Source organism: Arvicola amphibius, chromosome 3 (genome assembly GCF_903992535.2).
Source record: "Arvicola amphibius chromosome 3, mArvAmp1.2, whole genome shotgun sequence".
In the NCBI taxonomy this organism is placed as follows: domain Eukaryota; kingdom Metazoa; phylum Chordata; class Mammalia; order Rodentia; family Cricetidae; genus Arvicola; species Arvicola amphibius.
The window spans coordinates 56,163,048-56,184,683 of record NC_052049.1 but is presented as its reverse complement, the minus strand read 5'-3'; the positions used below and the strand labels follow the sequence as shown (position 1 = coordinate 56,184,683).

Below are 21,636 nucleotides of genomic sequence, written 5' to 3'. Positions count from 1 at the left end.
CGATCGATCGGGGGTACCGGCGCGGGGTGTCAGGCCGGAGAGGAGCGGGAGAGGAGCCTGAAGGCTCCCCCACTCCCCGGGACTGGGGCCGTGGGTCAGATCTGTCTGTGGACCCGCCGGGCGCCCCGAAGTCTGGGGCCGCGGCGACTCCCGTTCCGCAGTCGCTGCCAGGCACTCCAGGCCGCACTTTCCCCTCCTCCCCGCGCCTTCTCTCCAGTGAGGAGCCGGGCGCGGGCGGCGCGGGGGGCGGGGCGGCGGCGGAGGGAACAGCCAGTTGTTTAAAATCCTTCTAGAGCAGTTTCTAATTCCCCCCTAGCGCCCGGGTTCGGAGGGGGAGGGGGAAGGAGAGCGGGGAGGGGGGGGGGGAGCGCGGCGGAGAGGGAAGGAGGGAGGGAGGGAGCCGGCGAGGGAGGGAAGGAGGGAGGAGACTGCCGCGAAGGCCCAGCCGCCGCCGCGCGCCCCGGCAGGCCGGAGGGAGGGGGAGGCCTGTCAGTCTCGCGCGTTGCCAGGGCGAGGAGGGCGGAGCTCCGGCGTGGGGCGGCCAATGGTGGGGGTGGCTGCGTGGGTCGCCATGGGGACGGGGCTGTTCCCGGGGAGGCTGTGATGGGTTGACAGGTGCGTGACAGTGGGAGCTGCTCTCGGCACAAGCATGTACGGCAAAGGCAAGAGTAACAGCAGCGCCGTCCCGTCCGACAGCCAGGCCCGGGAGAAGTGAGTGTCTCCGCGCCGCAGCCACCTCCGCCTTCGCACGCGCGCACACTCGCGCACGCACTCGCACTCTCCGGGAGCCGCAGCCACACGGCCGCCCCGCCGGGGAGAAGCGGGGAGCCCGGGGGGGTGGGTGGGTGGCAGGGGGAGGTGCGGGGCGGGGGCGCGCGGCTCGGGGGAGCGGCCGCCTCCACGGGGAGCCCCCGGCGGGTGGCCGCGGGCGGCGGGAGGGACGCGTGTGGCGGGGGGCGGCGGCGGGGATGGAAACTTGTTTTGGGTGGCTGAGGGGAACCACCCGCGGCTTCACCTCCTCGCAAAGTAACTTTGGAGCTGCGGTCCAGGACGGCCGGGCCGCTGCGCGCGGCGGGCTGGGGCGGGGGGCGCGGGCTGCGGGGTGCCGGGGTCCCGCGGGGGGCCCCCCGAGCGTGGGGCGTGGAGAGGGCGGCGGGCCGGGCGCGCGGCGGGCTGAAGCGGGGCCCCGCGGGGCGCGGAGGGCAAGTGCGGGCGTGGGCCGGGCGGGCTGGGGGACGCGTGTCTGCGGGTTCTCCCGGCGCAGGCCGGCGGGGCGGGCGGGCGAGCGGGGCGGCGAGGGAAGTTTGCGAGTGGAGGCGCCGACTTCCCGGAGGGAGAAAGTGTGCCGGCCCGCGCGGGGTCGGCCGCGGGAGCTTGGCGCTCATGCCTCTCGCGGCACACCAGCTCGGCGGCGGCCCCAGAACTTTTTTGAGACTTGCTGTGTCCCCGGGGGCGGTGGCCGCGGGCGCGAAGGGCAGGTCCCGTGGGCCGTGGCGGCGCCGCGCGGAGGGCTGTCCGCGGCGTGGACGCTGCGCGGGGCGGAAAGGGGGCTGCGGCAGAGATGCTGGGCGCGAGCCGCTTGGCTGGGTCGTGGGAGATACAGGTGGGAACTTCGGTGGGAGCCGGGAGGACGCGGGAGAGCCGGGGTGCCACGGTCGCGGCACGCTGCGAAGCAGGCTTGTTGGCTGCTATTCTTGTGTACTTGTAACGGCGATTTGGTTGTTACTAAAATGAGAGCGAATAGTGACTGTGACACTGAGGAAGAGCCCTCCCCCCTTTTCCTATGTGCAGATGTTCAGACTTGATTCCCTGTAAGTGGGTCTGCTCTGAGGGTCAGGCTTATCCTTGTCATTGAACACACCGTCTTATTGAGGGGCTTCAGGCTGGAGGAAAGCAAGAGTCTTTCTCGGAGGTACTTTGTGTCCCTGGCATACAGAAATAGCTTCACAAATAAAAATCCAATGTGTAGGCTACCGAGTTTTCCCTCCTTGCTTTAGGCGGTTAGTCTTACCCTTGAAAGTTTGTTGTGCCCTAGGGATGGGAACATTTTCTAATCTTCGTGTTGGCAGCAACACACATAATTCCCTTAGGATTTAGAGGTGGCAGGCCTTGATGTAGGAAAACAAAACACAACAAAAAAATTAATGGAGAGATGCTATTGCTCCCTCCACCCCTGCTATTTTTAAGATCTTGCTGTGACAAGGAATATATAAAATACGTAGAAGTATTGCCAGTTTACTGGACTTGGAGTTCTAAAATACTAGTTTGTACTTATTAATCATTTATGTGGCTGTACTATATCTGATACAAACATCTGAAGGAGGATACTTTAATGATTGTAAAGTACCTGGATTTCACATTATGGGGAGTGGAGGAATTGTGATGTATTGAAAACATAATCTTATTGGGGGGTTGTTATTAAATTTGGTATTAAAATAATTTGGGTTTTAGCTGGACTCCCAGGAATGGCTGATAATCAACTGAGTCGATTCTGTAGTCTCATGAATTTAAGAAAAAAACAAAAATAAAATTGTTTCATGCTGAGACAACAAGGAAGTTGTTTGGTCTTTCCCGGTGTCAATTCTGTGATTCTGTCAGAAAAACAAGCTATTGCCACTCTTGCCTCAGATCGCCAAACGAACAAGTAACATCAACTCTGAGGAGCACAGTAATGAGGGCTCTGCTAGATGGTGCTGTTTGATTTAAATATATTTCTTCCATTTATTACAATTGGCAATAGGAATTCTTAACTGTCTTTGCTTATGTACTAGTTAGCTGAGAAGGCCACTTTTGGAGAATTGACAGTGGCTGTTCTGGGTTCATCGTTTCTGCGTTAATTTTTTTAGCAGATATAAGACAAACATTGAAGAATATCCCATTTTTATAGAATAAATATTTTAATGGGAGAGTTGATCTAATCACTATTGTCTCTGTGTTTACTGATTTCAGAAGATAGGAAACTTGAAGTTGTAGTTAAAGGAATGGCAGTAGACTTGTTTTTAATTTTTAAAAGTGGTAGATTTTAAGAGGTAATTGAGGGAAAAAGAATTCTCTAGTAAGCAACTTAAGACCGTTCCAGTCTTAAAAATCACAAATAATTTGTATTTCAGTAATAAGAATGAATGCATTTTTATAAAACTATTCTGAAAATGAATTGTGAATAATGGCAAACATGAAGTATACATATTAGCTTTATAATTAAGAGCTATGTTTTCTCACACAGCTTCATAATGGAGAGCTGATAAGCACTTACCTGTATCAAGTCTTTGCTTTCTCTTGCAGTAACAAGCCACTATCTATATAAAATATTTGAAAATAATTTGTGGCTTGCACAGTTTCTAAAATTTTGTTTTCTAGTTTTGATCAGAAAATTGGCTAGGGTCAGATTAATTGTGTATTTTGTTGTTTTACCAAACAAATGGGTCAAGCCTACTCAAAGGTTTGCAATAGATTTAATTAGAGACAGTGATTGAGCCACCCCAGAGGAAGGTGGGATGTTTACATAGAAATTTTAATTCTAACCCTGTTAGATTATTGCCAGTGGCTTTAGTACTTTCCTTATAGCACTGACCAAAATGATAATTAAATAATTATGTAATTAGTTATTTATATTTAACTTTCCCTGTAATGTACATTTCTTTTGAGTAAGGGATAGTAGTTTTTAATTTCTTCTCTAAGCTGTCTTTGACGTTAAGAACCCTGCCATCGAATACTGAAGTACCAGCTTCTTGTCAGACTCCAGTGGGAAGAGTTTTCACTGTAAGGACACACAAGGTTGAGTTCCTATTCTATTAGCCTAGTTTTATTTCAACAATATCCCCAAACAAGAATACAATAGTAACTGTTGCTTTTTGCCATTGTGTGTGCCATCCCTGTGTTAAGAGTTTCATGTTTATTTTCTCTTCATTCGCATTTCTTCTCGTTCTGCCAGTAATTCTGAATTATAGGTTGTTTTTTCCTCCTCCGCTGACAAAACAAGACAGAATCCCTATTATCTGATTAAGTAACTACCCAGGGATAAAGTTATTAAAAAAATCGGAAAGCTGTGTTTGGAACAAAGATTCCTCCAACTTTGGCACTTGTTATTGAAACTGAAAGACACACATTCAGTGACCAGGTTACCTTCACTGTCTGGGAGGCTGTCTCCGATTTAGGAAACAGAGTTACATAATCAGCTAGGACAGAATCGAGATTTGGTCAACTACGCAGTCTTAACCATTGCTGCACCCTTGTTCCTACAGCTTCCACATTGTCAGGTTGCACATGTGCATGTGGTCTAAGAGAAGACACAGGAAATTTAGGGATGGAAGTTGGAGACCTAAGTAAAGAAGAATCCTTTTTCTTTCAGATTTTCTAGAAATTTTGTTTGATCATTAACAATTTTAAATTAAATATAACAGTTGTGAGTGGTTTCTATATGAGATGTGTTTAACTTTAAACCACACTACCAAGGAACTAGTGATGAGCCTATGAATACTGATAGAAGTTTTTTTGGTGTTGCTTTTTGAGGTAGGGGCTCACGTAGCCCAGACTAGCCTCAAATTCCTTAGAAGTTCAGGTTGACCTTGAACTTCTCACCTTCCTGCCTCCACCACACAAGTACTAGAATTATAGGTGTGTCCTACCACACCTATTTTTCTGTGGGATTGAACCAGGGCTAGGCAGGCAATCTGCCAACTGAGCTACATCCTCAGCTCCTACTTTGTCACCATCGTCTTACCAACTGCAAGAAGAACTTGCAAGGGATTGAAGATGAGCACCGGAGGCCATAGTAAACAGTGCACTTGCAAAGTAGTCATTATACTTAGAAATTAGTTATAACATGGGACACTTAAAGTAACTTTGTTTAGTTCTTGTTTTTATAGTTGATAGTTCTGAAAACCATTTCCTATGTTCTTCCTTTTAAGTGGCTACAACCTGAAAACCATTTACGTGCTACTGAGTTTGAGTTTTAGGCCTAGTTGCTGCCTGTCACCTTGTTCTCTCTTTCATCATTAAAGCATTCCCACCAAACAAAAATTGCAAGTCGTCTTTTTTTTTTCCCCTGAAGAAAATTAGATAGGTGAACTAATACAGATCTCTTTAGAAACTTGTTTGATGAGCAGTTGATACACAACTAAAGATTTTTAGTTTATGTGTTTTGGGGAGGGAGACTCTCGGAGTCAAATTTATGGGCTTGTATAGGCAAAGCACATGCCCTCCACTGATGACATTCCAACCCACAGGAGTTTTAGGGCCAATTAGAGGTCTTCATGGGAACAAGAGATACCGACTCTCTTCTCAATTTCCAGGACATTTTCTCTAAAATATCCACTAATTTGGATTTGAAATGTCATCTTAGCTTGGAGGAATTTTTTTTTTTTTGATTGATGGCTTTTATTTTAGGAAAAGAATAAAATATCCCCCTCCCCCTACTACCCTGATTTTGAAAGGAATGACCCTTAAGAAAGAAGGTGAAAGTCAGTTACAAGATCTTGTATTAACTTTGGCTGGCCTGGAACTTGTTGGGTAGATCAGGCTTACTTTAAACATAGAGATCCCCTTGCCTCTGCATCCCAAGTGATGGGATTAAAGATGTGCTCCACCATGTCTGACAAATTTTAGTATTTTATGCAGAGATTTATTATTCTTAGGAATAGTATTATAAATACTGTATACTTTGAGAGCTCTTTAAAAATGTAAAAGGATTATTTTCATACTTGCAAAGCCACTTTGCCCATAAAACCAATTCAGGATGAAGAGAAAGATCATTAAATTTTAGTCTATAGTAGTGCACCAAATGTGGCTTACATCTCTGATTGCTACTAGAAAACAGACTTGAGTTGTTTAAAAGTAGACCACGTTCCGGAACAGGGACTGGATGCCCAGGCGTAGGCTGATTTCTAGTATACCCCTGTAGTTTACAGTTCCAAGTGTAATTTGAATTGAGAGTCTTCCTTTTTAGAAGCATGGAGATCATAACCATGTATCAGTGTTGGAACATAGGATTAGGACCAACTTGAGAGCTGTGAAGCTGTTTTGAGGCAATGCAGTTTGAAAGCATGCATAGTTATAATTGTGTTTTGGCATACATTGGGATGTTCTCTACTACTGTGTCATGTTGCTTTGATACCATTGTGAAAATACTTATGGCATTAAGTATTTGTGTGCTGGTGACATTGTTTACTGGCGGTTAACCCTTGGTAAACATATGCCAAGCATTTAAATTTATCAAGGCCATATATTTTAAAAAAATGGACTTAAAACTTTTGATTAATGGAATTATATGTATTTGTTAATTGTGGAAGATAATTTTCCAATAAAAATTAATGGAGAATACTCACATTTTAAGAGTGCTTATCAGATTTTGCATACACAATGGCTATTTGTAAAACATGTTACTTAATTGCATGATGGAGAGCCTCTTGACTGCTGCATGGAAACTACATATATAGGGTAAAGATGGCGGCCTCCGCGGTCCCTGAGCAGCTCTTCTGTCCCCCCCCCCCCCCCACCGCCAGTCTGAGGAGTTGTGTGAGGGCCCTGCAAAGCAGGCACCGTGGGTCACAAAAAGCAAGAAGAGAGTTTTTCCAGGAAGGTTTTAGATTTGGTGTTGGCATGATGGATGAGTAGTATTTTGGTCAGAGTAAGTTAAAGGCCAGAGGATTCTCAGTAGTGGAGGTATTCATATTTTCAGATAGGCACAAGAGCAGACATTTTTTTGAACCGGCTGAGGCAGTCCTGATGGAGTTCTGGGACTTCATCTGTTCATCACCTGTCTGTTCCTGTGTCATCTGTATTTAATCTTCCTAGCCCTTCCTTCACCTTTAAAAACAGTCATCAGTTGGTATCATTTTCTGGTAATGATAGAACTCATATTTTACCGTAAGAACTCTGATGATTGTATTTCATTTAGGAGTCTACCATCCAATGATGAGCCATTATGACATTTTATATCAGTTGAGTTACAGTGAGCTTGAACCAATGATCCGGGCAAGGTATTATTTTGGTAGTCTATCATTTTTGCTTTATAGGCATGCTATGAAAAAGAGTTCAGCATTGTCTAAACTGTAGAAACTGAAACATGGCACTGCTTTCCTAATTTTAAATGTTTTTATACCAGTGGTTATTTAAGAGTATAGTTTTAATTACTATTACATTTTAATTTTAATTCATTGTAAAAATCAAGTCACATTAAAGTACAAATGAAATATTTGTGAAGAAAGGGAAGACTAGCATATGAAAGTTGTACATTTAAGTTCAAGAGTTGGTGCCCAGAAAGGGTGGCGTCTGAAGCTCAAGGCCGCTTTGTAAGTGACCTGATTCCTGCCTGTTATCTACTTTACCTTCTTCAAATCTGAGATTAAAAAACCCAAAAGCTACTTTATGGATCGCCTGAGTCTAAATAAATGAATTACTGTGTAGCACGTTATCTTACATAAAAAGTAAAGTGTTTTCTGCAAAACCGTAATACAGACCATTTGCAGTTTTGTCTTAGGAAGCTGCTGCTTAATAGTAACAAAAACAGCAGTCTTCTTATTTGAGCATTTTGCTTGCATTTGGCCCTTATATTACTTCACTTACCCTTCCAAAAATCCCATAGGCTTTGTGGTACCTCTTAATGAAACAAAAGAAATTTAACAGTTTACAATTGGCTCTAAGTATCAAAATGGATAGAACATGGCTTAATTAGTCTGGCTTAAAAATTAGCCCCCTCTCCCACAGCATCTGAAGTAGTCCTTCAGAGCTGGTTGAGTAAGTCAAGAACACGACAGTTCAGGATCAACTTCTCTGCCGTCCCTCTAGTGTTTCTGTCATGGTTGGAATAGGTTTGTCATAGGTGCCCAGTATTACTTCTTATAAAAAGTAAACGACAGGAGAAGGTAAGATTTTTCCTGTTTGTTTCATGGAGAATGAAGGAAACACCTTTGTGAATTGGGAGACTCTGTAGTGCCTTACCAGAAACCAGTTGCTGACAAAGATAATAGTCTTGCGGTAACTGGCTTAAAACCAGTCATTATTCACTCTGAGCTAGAAGCAGCCCTCCTTTCTCCCTGACTACCTAGACAGAGCAGGGGGGACTCAGGCTGATGGAGAGGATAAAATGAGGCTTGCCCTCATGGACGCGTGACGTTTGTTGCAGTAATGTGTACTAATAAGTAAATAAACAAATGTACTAGGCAATTTTTGGACGGTTATATTGGCCATAAAAGTAATAAAATATGGGGTGGTAATAGGGAATGACCAGAAAGCTGTATTAGATTAGGCAGCCACAGAGGAAGCTTCTTGGAGAAGAAGACATTTAGACAGAGACCTGAGTAATTAATACTAAAAGGAACAGTTAGGGCAGGGGGTTTTCAGGCAGGTCTGAACTATCATTAAGGAAATATCTCTGGATAATTGTTCAACGACATGTAAAACAGGAGGGAAGGTAGGGGTAAAAAGTGCACTTATCTGATTTTCTATTGTTGCTGAGGAACTGGGGTGTGAATCCAGTTGGTACGCAGCCTTCCTAGGTGGTAGGGTGAGGATCTCTAAGCCCTGGGGGTAGAGTTGTTCCTAAGAGAACAGTAAAGCTTTTATAATGATGCTGCTGAGAGGGAGAGCTCAGTCTGAAGTCCTTACCGTGCAATTCGGGGGGCCCCAGTCATGTCCCCAGTACTCACGGAAAAGAGTAGGCTTTGGTGATGTGTTTATAGCCCCCCTGCTGGGAGGCAGATACACTCAGATCTTTGATCTCTCTGGCCAGCCCGCCTAGCCTACAGTGAGTAACCAGGCCTCTAAACAAGGTAGACAGCGCCCCCTGAGGAATAGCACTGAGTTCGTTCTCCAGCTGAAACATTTACATGTATACATACACACATAGCACACACACCCCATGTACACATATACCATCACACATACACAAAAAGACATAGGTTAATGAACTCTTAGAGCTGTTGGATTAACAACAGATGGTATAGTTGGCACACTTACTTTATAACCTTCCAGATAAGTTTCGATGATTTTCTAACAACCCTCCTTGACCATTTTTGTTTCAAAATTAATTACATGTCTTCTGTTTGGTTTACTGTCTCATTTCTCAGTTATATTGGACATGAGGACAAGATGATTTGTTCATTAATGCATTCCCACTGCTTGCTTAGTACAGTGCTTGGGTTTATTATATTTGTGACATAATAAAGATGCAGTCAATTTCATATATCCCACCAGTGTGTCACTATATCTAGCTCGTATTCTCCCCAATACTTTCAGTGTTTGGTACTAGAATTATGTAATTTCTAAAGATTAAAAACATGTAGATATAAAGTAGTTTTTTTTCTGAATTTCAAAGCTGAGGATATTACCTATATATAATAAATATGTGTAAATATTTTCATAGAAAGTTTGACAATCTATGCAATAAATATTTAATAATATAAGTAAAGTTGTGTTTCATATTTTCAAGTATTTTAATATACTTTTAAAAAGTCTCCATTAATTGTCAAGGTTTATAAATGAATATTAGTTTAGCTAGGATAATATAAGTAATGTGTGACAGAGCTAAGCCACATTTAAAAAGACATTTTTATTTTTTAACTAGCATGCACAATCTGAGCCATAATTTGAATGTTTTTTTCCTTTCACTAGAAGTTAGCTGGCCCTTTGATTGGGAGATGAATGAAGGTTCAGCTATCAGTTTGATTCATTAGACAATCATAGATTAGATGTTAGTTACGAGTTTATTTAAGATGTGAGTTACAGTCCTCCTCCACCGTCAGCCACATTCAGAGAGTCCGGTTTGGTACCCTGTTCTATCAGTCCCATTCCGACTGGACTTGGTGGTCTCCCGTTAGATCTGTCCCACCGTCTCAATGGGTAAAAGCACTCCTCGCGGTCCTGGCTTCCTTGCTCATGATCTCCCTCCTTTTGCTCCTCATCAGGACCTTGAGAGCTCAGTCCGGTGCTCCTATGTGGGGCTCTGTCATTTTCTCCATCCAATGCCAGGTGAAGGTTCTATGGTGATGTGCAAGATATTCATGAGTATGGCAATAGGATCTGGATATTTCTGGCACCATCTCCTCAGCTGCCCAAGGAACTAGCTGGGGGCGTCTTCCTGGACACCTGGGAACCCCTCTAGAGTCAAGTCTCTGCCAACCCTAGAATGGCTCCCTTAACTAAGATATATAATTCCTTGTTCCCATGTCCACCCTTCCTATATCCCAACCATCCTATTCCCCCAAGCTCCTAGGAAGAACAACTAGACAAAGGCAGCTGGATCAGTGGCGCCTAACCCATTTTGTATCAGTGAGTGCTTACCTAAATAAATTATTGAGAACTTCTACTTTGTAAAGATGGAAAATACACAGAGATGCTGTAGGAAGTCTTACAGTCAGTGGTTACCCGCTCACTGGGGTGTGGCTTCTTATACTGTATGTGCTGAGGCAGAGCATGTGTCTGGCCTCTCTCTGTTCCAGTTGTGGATTTTGGTTTCTGATCTCCGTTCCAGCAGAGGATTCTGATTTGTGAGTTTACCCCTAAATAAATAACTATTTCTCAATTCTGAAAAAAAAAGATGTGAGTTACAAGTACATTGATTAAAAGAAAAATACATATAGTTAAAGTATGCTAAACATGATTTTATGACATAATGCCCAAAGGACCATGTCGTGAATAAAATGAACAAATCTGATTTAATTTAATTGAAAAATAATTTTACACATATATATTTGACCATACTCTTTTCATCCCCTAACTCTTCCAGATCCCCCACCTCCCCAGTCACCCAGTCATTTTCACTCTCACTCAGAAAGCATAAACAACAAAACCTTGAAACCCTAAACAAACAAACAAATAAGACAAAAAACCAAAACCAAACAAAAAGTACACACATACAAAACAAAATAGTCTATTTTATATAGGACAACTATTCCTGGGCATGGGGCCTGCCCTGCAGCTCGGTTCAAATATACCCAGTTATACACTCTTGGAGAAGTAATTTTTTCTTTTGCCAGTGGGTAAGAACTCCAAATAGCTTTACGGTTAGCAGTGGGACTTTGTGTGTGCTTCCTCTTCTCTGCACTGGGGTTCTGTCTGGTTTGAACCTGTGCAGGTCCTCTGTGAGTAATGTGTGTTAGTCCTGTTGTGTCTGGAAGATGCTGTTTCTTCAGTATCACCTACCACGTCTGCCTCCTCTTCTGGATAGATCCCTGAGTCTGGGGAGAGGAGTTTGATAAGGACTGCCCACTGAGAGCTGATAATTCCACAGTTTCTTAGTTTGTGCACCTTGTCAAATTGTGGGGCTCAGTGTTAATTACCATCCACTCCAAGAAGAAGTTCCTCTGATGCACTGATGCCTGGGCAGAGCAGTATTTCATCAGGAGTTATCTTTATTGCTGTACCTTTAGGAGAGCAGTAGTATCAGGTGTTTCCCTAAGCCTATGACCTATATTGTCTCAGAGTTTTGGTCACTTTAGCAGGTTAGCAGGTCAGATGTGGGTTCCATCTCATGGAATGGGTCTTAAACCCAATCAGAAGGTGGTGCATTAAAGTATAGCTTTTGTGCCACTGTTGCGTCAGTATATCCAGCAGGCAGGGCTGTGTTGTGGTTGTGGGGTTTTAGCTGGATGATACTGATGATCACTTTGCTCAGCTGGTGGCACTACGATGCTAGGCAGGAGGGTGACACTCCTAGTGGGCACTCAACTTCTTCATTCTCTAGGATAGAAGTCGGGTGTGTCGAACACCAGGGTCGTACTGTCAGATTGTAGAGGGTAACCAATAGCCTTCGTAAATAGCCTGTGATATTTGTGGAGTATCTACGGAAACCCACAAATCTGATTTTTATTTGAAGTTTTTAATGCTGTTCTTACATAAATGGAATGTTGGATTCAGGATTCAGGGTAGTTTTGACCTTGTATGTTTTTGTTTTCTGAGATAGGGCATTGCCATATGGCTCAGGCTAGACTCGAATCTAGTGTTTTGTTTTTTTTTTTTTCTGTGTTAGCATCTCAAATTTAGGAATCATAGGTGTGTGTACTATATCTGCTAAGTTTTAGATTTCTAATTTATGAAGGCATAGACAGTTTTTATCAGTGAACTCTTACCCATTCATTTGTCTGTTTTCTGGAGAGTTAAAATAGGGGTAGGGAAAGAGAAGTTCTCCTCTCCCTTCTTCATACTGTGTTAGCTTTTTAAGGGGAGTGAAGATTAACTTTACTCATTGTTTGGGGGGATTCAGGCCAGGGTTACCTGACCCTCTGCAGTTAGGCTCAGACTCAGGTGGAGAAGGTTCTTACCTTGGATTGAAAAGTAAGGAGGGTGGGGAGGGCTTGGGTATTAGGTATCACGTTTTAAGGCACACTCAAACTACCTCCTTCTTCAGTAGGCTCCACTTCCTAAGGTTTCAAATGTATCTCGAACAGTGCCACCAGCTGCTGACCGAGTGTTCAACACACAAGCCTGCAGACACATTTCATGATCAAATATAACACATACCCTCTCTAAAAAAGGAAGAGCAAGTGTTCCAATATAAATGATCGACATTCTCCTTTACTGTAGTAAAATATGTATAACATAAAATCTACCATTTTAACTAGTTTTGGTATGCTGCTCGGTGTCATTAATCACCTTCATGTTGTGCAACCCCTGCCTCATTTTCAGAACTTGTTCATCATCCCAAGCTGAAACTTTGTGACCATGAAACAATAGCTTCCCACTCGCCTTTCCTCCCAGCGTTTGGCAACCACTGTATAGCTTTCTGTCTTTAAGAATATGACTATTCCAGGAGCTTCCATAAACGGAGTCAACAGTATTTGTATTTGGCTTCTTGTTTAATTTTTACAGCAGCTTATACAGTAATATATTTCTGATTTTAAGATGGGGAGACTGAATTTCAGAGAGGTTTATATGCCATCCAAGGAAACTCAGGTGTAGTGGGGAGCTGCAGGCATGTGCACCCTGTGTCCAGACTGTGGTGCTCATTTTAATCATTATTAACCAGGAGAGGGGCAAACATGAATGTGAGTAATACGGGGCTGGAGTGAGAAGCAGGATAATGCTTGGGTTGTTCTGTTGATTACAGCCATGATTTTTAGTTGGAATGGGAACTAACAGAAAATGCAGGAGAGGTTGCAGAAGGATTAGAAGCAATTTTCACCTGCTAAAAGGGTGGATAGACTCATATCCTTTAGCTGATATCTGAGGCTTACCATTTTGGATATAATGCTTATAAAAAGGAAGATACTTATTAGGAGCTCAGGCTTCATTCTTTCTGTAGCACTGACAAATTAACTGTTTAAGTGACTTCTTGATAACTTTGGAATCACAAATAAATAGGAAAATATAATAACTAGAAAAAATACCCACCTGTAGTTATGAGTTTCCTTTATCTGTTGTCTCTCCCAGTGAACTTGTGTCCTGCTGATTTGTTTACTTGTTTGCTTTTGAACAAGGGCTTCTGGAAAGGCCCATGTGGTCCAGAAGTATTACAACCATACTGAAGTCTATTACCAACAATTTCTCTGGAAATGGCTACTAGAAAGAATAAAAACAATTCCTTTGTTGTTTTTTTTCATTATGTACTCTTTGTTGCTTATGACTAGATTAAAATTATGAGATGATTACATTATATCAGGTCATTTAAAGTAATGGCAATTAATAGGAAACTATTGCAGTGTTTCAGTATACATTTTTTAAACCCTTAATTAAACTTAGTGATTGATATTATTATTCCTTCATTTAAAATTGTCAAGGAAAAACTTGAGATGCCTGCCATAAAATACCCATCACACACAAATATATACATAATATGCAGTACTCAGTTCATTTTGGGGAAACCTTGCTAATTCATTTTGAATTCAGTTTGTATTGAGTAAGTTATGTGAATTGGGTTTCAGTATTCAGGGCCAGAAAGATGAGGAGGATATAGGCAAGTTTTCCCAGAAACATAAAAGATGTTGAGGCCGTTCTTTAAAGCAGTAATATCACCCGTATGAAAACTGATAACCCAGCAGGTGCCGTGACAGTGCCAGCTGACTAGCTGTTCCTGTGTTAGTGTTGGGCCCAGCACTGTGGCTTCTTCAGAGGGACACTGAAAAGTGTTGACTGAAGATAGGTGCAGGGTTAAATCCTGGAGGGGCAATCCAGCTGTTAGAAGAGTTCAGTGCCTCAGTCAGAACAGCTCCCGGGATCTAGGGAGAGCCATGGTCACTGGAGAGGCCAGCCTCCCGGAGCTGTGCTCTGACAGGGACCATTGCCACTGTCAGCCTAGCAGGGAGGAGCCTTGGGGCTGCTGCTGCTGCTCTCCTCTGGTGCCAGAGGTCAAGGAATTTTGGTGATGCTCAGTCCTTAGAGATAAACCTCCCTGGTCTGTGGAAGGGTGGAAGCTCGAGTGATCTCAGGAGACAAGGGAAGCATGAAGGCAATATTCAGGCTTTGATTATGTTTTTAACTCTGGAAACAAGCCTCCCAGTTCTTTGTAGAACAATCTTAAGGAAATAGAGCTTCAAAAGTCATTTCTACCAAAGTAGCATTTAAAATCAGCTTAAAAATGTCTCTGAGTATATATTTTTATGTGTTTTGTGAGATGGGAATATTGCATTAGTCCTGCTTTCTATTATCTATTTCTTTATCTATTAAAAAAAGAAGTGCACCGTTTGTTCTGTGTTAGCCTCAGTTGAACACTCCTAAGTCACACCAGTTAGTTCAGCCATCTCTGCCCACATTCTTCAGAGGGCTCACTCTCAGCAGTTACCACCCTGGCAGCAAGCACTATCATGTGTAGGCAGAAGGTTCTAGGCAAGCTCTGAGAAAAGTTACTGTGTACTAACAGGCAAGGGCAGTCTAGTTGGGGGATGGCCAGCTACATAGGATTCTAGAGAAGGAAACGTGCATAAATATGAGGACAGTAAAGAAAAATGGCATACATTCTCAGTATACTTGTGCCAGGGCCCCCGTGGGTCCTAAAATCTATGAAAGCTCAAGTCTTAGCCGATTACTGACCACATGTAATGTCCGCACAGGTTCTCAGGCCCTCTCAGCCTTCCTTAGATTACTTTCTTATATTACCTAGTGCGATGTGAGTGATAGGTAGATAGTTGTTACATTATTTCTGGCATAATGACAAGAGAAGGCCAAACAGATGCAGTGTTTTCTGAATATTGTCGGTGTGAGATTGAACACAGAAGTATTTGGCAGAGTGCCTTAAAGTTGGTACGATTAGATATGTTATAGGTGATATGTATGGCAACTTAAACTGTTTCAGTTGCAGCCTTGAATGACAGCTTGACTTACGAGATAAGGGATTTTAAGCAAAAAAGTTGTATTATTAGATGCGTTTTAGAATAATAATTTTGGAAGAAATATTGGAAGGCTGGATAGGATAATTGTCTTAGAAAATTGTAATAAGTGAGCTGCTGTAACAATACAATTTTGTGTGGCCATTTTTTTCCAAGTATAGTAGAAGTTTGAGGGTATGGAGTACATGGGACTCAGTGGCCTCAATGGAAAAGAAGTAGATATGATGGGTATCTTATATCTCAGTCATAGACACTGATGATATAAAGGAAGAAGAATAGGAAGGTTTAAGGAGGGAGATGTTCAGATTAAGATGCTATTCAGACCCACAGTTGGGGGAAATTGTGTATGTAGGACTTTGAGGAGGTACTGGAGTTGAAAAGGGATGGGGCAGAGATGTACTATTTAGAAGCAGAAAGTGCTTGCATTTCGAGCATTGTGCCAGATGTTTCTGATAGTTGATTTCATATTGCTAATGAAGGAAACCAAGACTTTCATAAACCACACTTGACAGAGTTGGTTTAGCTCCATGTCCAGGTTTAGCTTATTCGCTTAACAGTGACTTCATGGAGTATGAAATTCAAACAGAAATATGAATTTATCTTTAGTGTATAGCTTGATGAAGTTTTACCAACTGAACATACAAGTGTAGTAAGCACCCATATGAAGAAAAAGCTCAAAAGCATTATGTATGTCTTGCCCTGCTCGACTTCTGCCAGTGTAGGTTAGTTTTGGGCCTTGTCTAGGGCCTGGGTGTCCTTCTGTTATTTATCATTTGAAGACAGGAGAAAGGGAATGCTTTCTTGGGGAATGTGGAGGGGAAAGAGAGGAAATTGAAGATAAGCCATGGGGAATATTTAAAAGTCAGGTAGAATGAGAGACTGAGATTTAGACTGAACAAGATCAACAAACAGAAATGAGGGGACCTTGGAAAACTTGGCATCACATGTCAAGAGAGGGGAGTTTCCAGAAGGGAGGTGTGGGCTAACTTGGCCAGGTCTAGAAGAGACAGTAAGATGTTAAACAGGACGGGATATTAGGATCATGATTCCTTCTGTGACCCGAATGAGAAAAGCTCCAAAGGAGTAAGCTCCTCAGTTAGCATGCATGCAGTGGGCTCCTGTTGTTGATTTTCTTCTTTTGTTAAACAGTACCTCTCTATGCAGATAGCCCTGGCTGACCAGGAACACACAGAGATCTACCTGCCTTTGTCTCTGCCTCCTGAGTACTGAGATGAAAGTAGACATGCATAACCATGCTCAATCAGTATTAATATTTTGGGAAGTGGAGATAAGGCAAAGAAACAGAGATGTCAGGTGTGGAAAGCCTTTCCCTGAGAAAGAACAAGCAGAAAAGGACTAACTGCAAGGAGATAGGGTTGGTCTTACTTGATGTGGTTTCTGGTGGGAACTGTGACAGGTGTTATTATTGCTATGCTCCACTTTGTTGTACTTTAAGTTTTATTAAAGGGTGACAATAATGGGTCACTGTAGGGTATGGGAAAGAAAGCCAGTAAGTGGATTTTTTTCCCCTTTAGTAGCTAGACATTGAAGGTGACAGTGTATAAATTTTTAAAATGAATTTTAGGATGGGTTTCATTGTTAAATTTTTGTCAGTTGATTTTTAAAAGCTTTTTGAATCTTAGATTAGAATAAATGGATCGTTTCCAAGAAGTAATTGGGAAATGATTGTGATATAGTTAAGAAAACTAAATTAGTAACTGCTTGCTGTGCCTTTCAGTGTTTAAATCAAATGCTTTATGGGAAAAATTAATTTATGAAATACAGGTAAGGAACATTGTTGTGTAATAGTTTCCCCCAAGATTAAAACATTGTATCCTACAGGAAGCTCCTTAGCCGGGAAGGTATACAACTTAAAATAGCTTCAGGAAGTCCCTGAAACAGACAAGATTCACTAGGTCCCTCCCTGCCAGAGTAAGCAATAAAAGCTGAGCTGCTATGAAGACTCTGAAACCAGAAGAGGTTTTGCTCAGAGTGACTTGGGAAGGACACTCTCCAGTCTGTTGAGCTGCCTGCAGGCTGTGTTCCAAGTTCTCAGCTTTTGTGAGCTGCCATTCATGCTGGGGTGGGCCTTGGTGATGCAGCTGTCTTTGAGTCATTTCTACTTCTGGAAGTAACCCCAATAAAGTACATTCGTTCACCAATTTGGACTTTGGTGCTATCTGTACTTTGGTCTGTTGTGGGTTCCCTCTCTAGAGTGAGTAGATGTATGTGTTGTATCTCTCCATCACACAAGAAAGAAGACAGTAAAAATAACCATATGACCTTTCACATGTTTTCAGATTTCCACTCATGCCTGGGAACTTTGAAGTATTGTTTAATAAAAACAAAAATAAAACAGAGCAACCCAGTTGAATAAAGCCCTGCGAATAAAATCCACCCTCTTTTAAAACATATTTACTATCATGCAATATGATTGATACAGATAGTTTTGTATATGTAGTGAGGCCTCATGAAGAACTGAGTACTCCACAGAAGGGTGCACAAGATGGAGAAGCCTTGGCTCTTGTATTTGCTTGAGTTCTCAGATCATAGTTTTCTGAAAGTCTCATATTTATTTATTTACTTTTTTTTTTTCAGTTTTTCGAGACTGTACTTCTCTGTATAACAGTTCTGGCTCTCCTGGAACTCACTTTGTAGATCAGGCTAGTCTCAAACTCACTGTGATCCATCTGCCTCTATCTCCCAGTGCTGGCGTGTGCCACTGCTGCCCAGCTGAAAGTCTCATTTCTTCATACATAGGTGTGTAATCATTTTACTGTCTTGCTTCAGTCAGAGCACACAGCCAGAGAGAAACGTAATGGGCTGACAAAAGAGAGGACTGTGACAAAGAAGTGAAAACCCTCTTCAAATCATGAATTTCAGAAGAGCTACTTAATCATCATATTATTACATGCAGTACTGGAGAGAGAACTTAGGACCTTACACATGTTAGGCCCACTCTACCATGGTGCTACACCTTATAGCCCAAGAACCAGTTTTTCTGAATCTACTGCCACCTTCTCTGAAGCATCTTTTAATAAAGGTGTATTTTAAGACTAGTTTTGGGAGTATACATTAATCTTACAACATTAAGTGGAGGCTGGAGGATCAGGAGTTCAAGAACAGCCATGACTGCATGATTCCAGGTCAACCTGAACCTTTTCACAATGTTCCTCCCCCAATAAAAAGGTCAAATAAAATAAAGGTGTAAGTGAGGGGAAGAAGGTAAGAAAAGTTAATAATAAGATTCTCATGGTCGGGAACAGAATGGAAAAAGTGCGAGGGATGAAGACAAAAGACAGTAATGCTTATGGGTATTGTTCGTTTTCCCAGTTCCCGATAAATACCTCCTTTAGAAGCAAAGTTAAAAAAGTTTAAATTCTGCCATCCATTCCCACACTCACTAAATATTTATTCAGGGTCTCGCTGTTTGCCAGGCACTGTACACGGCAGTGGGGATCCAGCAGTGAGAAGTGAACTTGGCATAGGAACAGTGTGTGCTTGGGAGGCGGCCAGACGGATCCTGTGAAGAAACAGAAAGTTCAGTCCTGCTGTGGCCTGTGTCTCAGGGAGGGGCACTTGGGAAGGGTAGGAGAGATTCAGAGAGGAGCCACAGTTTGTTCTGGAAAGCCGTGGGTTAATTCAGAATGCCCTTCCCCAGTCTGAGGCCTACTCTGGAGTTTTTTAAGTAGACATAGGACCCCAAGTTTGTGTTTTGCCACCCTGAAAGCAGGAAGCACGCAATCTGCAGTGTTGAACAGAGCAAGCTCTTCCGGGGGGGGGGGGGCGTGCTAGCGTGGCACAGTGGACTGATGGATGCAGTCGTCCTTTGTCTAGTGTGGGAGTGCTGAGAGGGAACGGGACTGGAGGGACGGGAAGGTGGCTTCTTTCCTCATGTGTTTTCTGATATGATAAAACTTCATAAAATGCATTGTGAATAACTGGTAAATGTCAGTTTCTTACTAAGAACTGTTTTATTATTTGAAAGTATATTTGAATTAAAAATGTAAGTTACAAGTTGGAAAAAGTTCTGTGTGTTTAAAGTAGAGAATATATGCTTGATATATCCTATGACTGATTAAAAGTTTGAAATGCAGCTGAGAATATTTGGGCTATCTTCTTATATTGTTATAAAAATACAATAAGTTCAGTTGTATCAGTATATTTAATATGTGTAGTACATATGTCTCCAGCAGGAGACAGAGCTTATACTCACTGGTATTCTAAGCAAACCACATACGTACATAGTTTTCTATATTAACTAGTTTAGCATGCTTATATTCCCTTAAGATCTACTATAGAAAACGTGCAAATCAACTCAAATTTAATCTTGAATAAGGTTCTGTATTCATCTGAAAAACATTCCTCCAAGGACAGAGATCTTGGTCTCAGCAGTAAATCAGTTTCTGACAGGGAAGCGACAATGCCACTGACCCCGTGCACCGTCTTCATGCATCTCGTGTGTGTCTCATTTAAGAGGAAGAAGACATTTCCACTCAGTTTCCCAAGGCTTTCTAAGCCATTTCCTTTGCTGGCTGAGAACTCATATGCAGGATAGCAGCGTTTCTCGGTGCTGGGCATAGTCTCTTTATTTTGATTGTCCTCTTGATAATGCCAGTGACTTTGAGTTGTTTCTCATTAGAGTGCTCCATTGTCATTAAAATAGACTTGAGAGAGGGAGACAGTTCTGTCAAACTGCAGACTAACCAAGGTGAAGAATATCATAGTCTAGGTTTGCCACCTCTTTAAGACATTAAATGTTTAAGGTTATTGTTATATTGTCTACTCTAAATTTCCCTTGGCTATTGCCAGTATGGAAGTGGTGGAACGTATTAACCATTGACCTGTTTTTATCTGTGTACTTAAGACAGTATAAAAGGCAAAAAAGCAGGTGTAGCTTGTTTCTGTATCATCTACTACTTCACTTATGTATCTTTGATTTTTTGAGACAGGGTTTCTCTAGCTTTGGTGCCTGTCCTGGAACTAGCTCTTGTAGACCAGGCTGGTCTCATACTCACATAGATCCCATTCTTCTGCCTCCCGAGTGCTGGGATTAAAGGCGTGCGCCACCCCCGCCCAGCATACTTATGTATCTTGAATTTAACAAAGCAAGGGATATTGATCTAGTCAGAAAATGACATTCTTATGCCTGTTTACTAATACAACTGGGATTTTTTTTCCTCAAGTAACTATAAGGATTCCTCTTTCTTTGACAAAGCAGAGAATGGCTTCATATCTTTCTAAAAATGCATGGGTATTTAGCTAGATTTTATTAAGTATTACTTAGTATCTGGGGCTTGCATCCAGACGGAAGTTGCTGCTATCACTGGGGTTTATAGGAGCACTGTCAGCTAATTCTATTGCTACAGGTACCGTCTTTCTGGTTGTTGATCTCATATACTGTGACTAAGAGGGACCCGTTTTTCAGCTCTTTTACTATCAGAGGAGAGCTCTGTTTTCCTTTATGCTTGCTTTTTGCTGTGACTTCCACGTTATTTTGTTCGTTCAGTAGAATCTTGAGGTTAGTGGAGCCTTCATTTTTTTCCCTGCTTATGATTGATAGGTTTTCATTTTGTGACTGACATCAAAATGATCATTATACATCAGACATTATCTGTTATTGAGGAATCTGGACATACTTATCTTGCTTGATGAAGAAAGGGTACAATACTTAATAGGTGTTTAAAATGTTATAAGTTTAAATCCTTTGGAATTATTTAAGTTGAAGAGTTTAAGTTGAATTATCTTCTAATAGCCCCTTCTAATGATGAGAAAATTATTGATTCAGGCCTTTAAAAAATTTGACATTTTAACTTTCTGCTTTTTAGATAATTTTTTTTGAAATTATAATTAAATTATTCTTTCCTCCCCCAAGTCCTGAATATATTGTAAAAAGGGAAGTTCTTGTGAAAAGCAACAGAATAGGAAAGCAAGTAAACTGTTTCTGGTAGAAACGATTTAGAGCTTCATTGAATAAATTCAGTTTGTGGGATTCCTCTTAATATGAACATATAAAAGCAAGACAGTTTTGTTTAAAATAATGAAGATATTGTTTATGGCACAATAAGAGGAACTGCAGAGTGCTCGGTAATGCCCTTCACTGCTGTGGGTCCACACTGCAAAGATAACATCAGTCATCTTTATCTTATCAGTTAGGAACGCTCACCTCTAATGTTTTTATATTGAAAGTATTTATGTATTTTATGGATCATGAATTTTACCTCTTTATTTTGAAGGTGGTAAATTGTAGTTTTCATATTTAGAAGCACAAAAACAAAAGAAAACAACACAGACAAGGTGGTAGCACGTGATTGTTCTTAATCGTTACAGTTTCTGAAATGCATGTATTTTATGGTTTTCAGTATGTCTTTCCACTTTG

At 42.0% G+C, this 21,636-nt stretch overlaps 1 protein-coding gene across 4 annotated transcripts in view; it reads left to right on the top strand.

Annotated features, from left to right (window-relative positions):
• Positions 1-562: 562 nt before the first annotated feature.
• The window catches only part of Ssbp2 (single stranded DNA binding protein 2), a 251,742-nt gene continuing 230,668 nt past the window's right edge, over positions 563-21,636 (top strand). For all 4 annotated transcript variants that reach the window (XM_038322334.2, XM_038322333.1, XM_038322332.2 and 1 more), the window contains exon 1: positions 563-711. In XM_038322334.2, the coding sequence (XP_038178262.1) occupies positions 650-711 (62 nt within the window). In that variant the 5' untranslated portion in view covers positions 563-649. The remainder of the gene's footprint in view (positions 712-21,636) is intronic.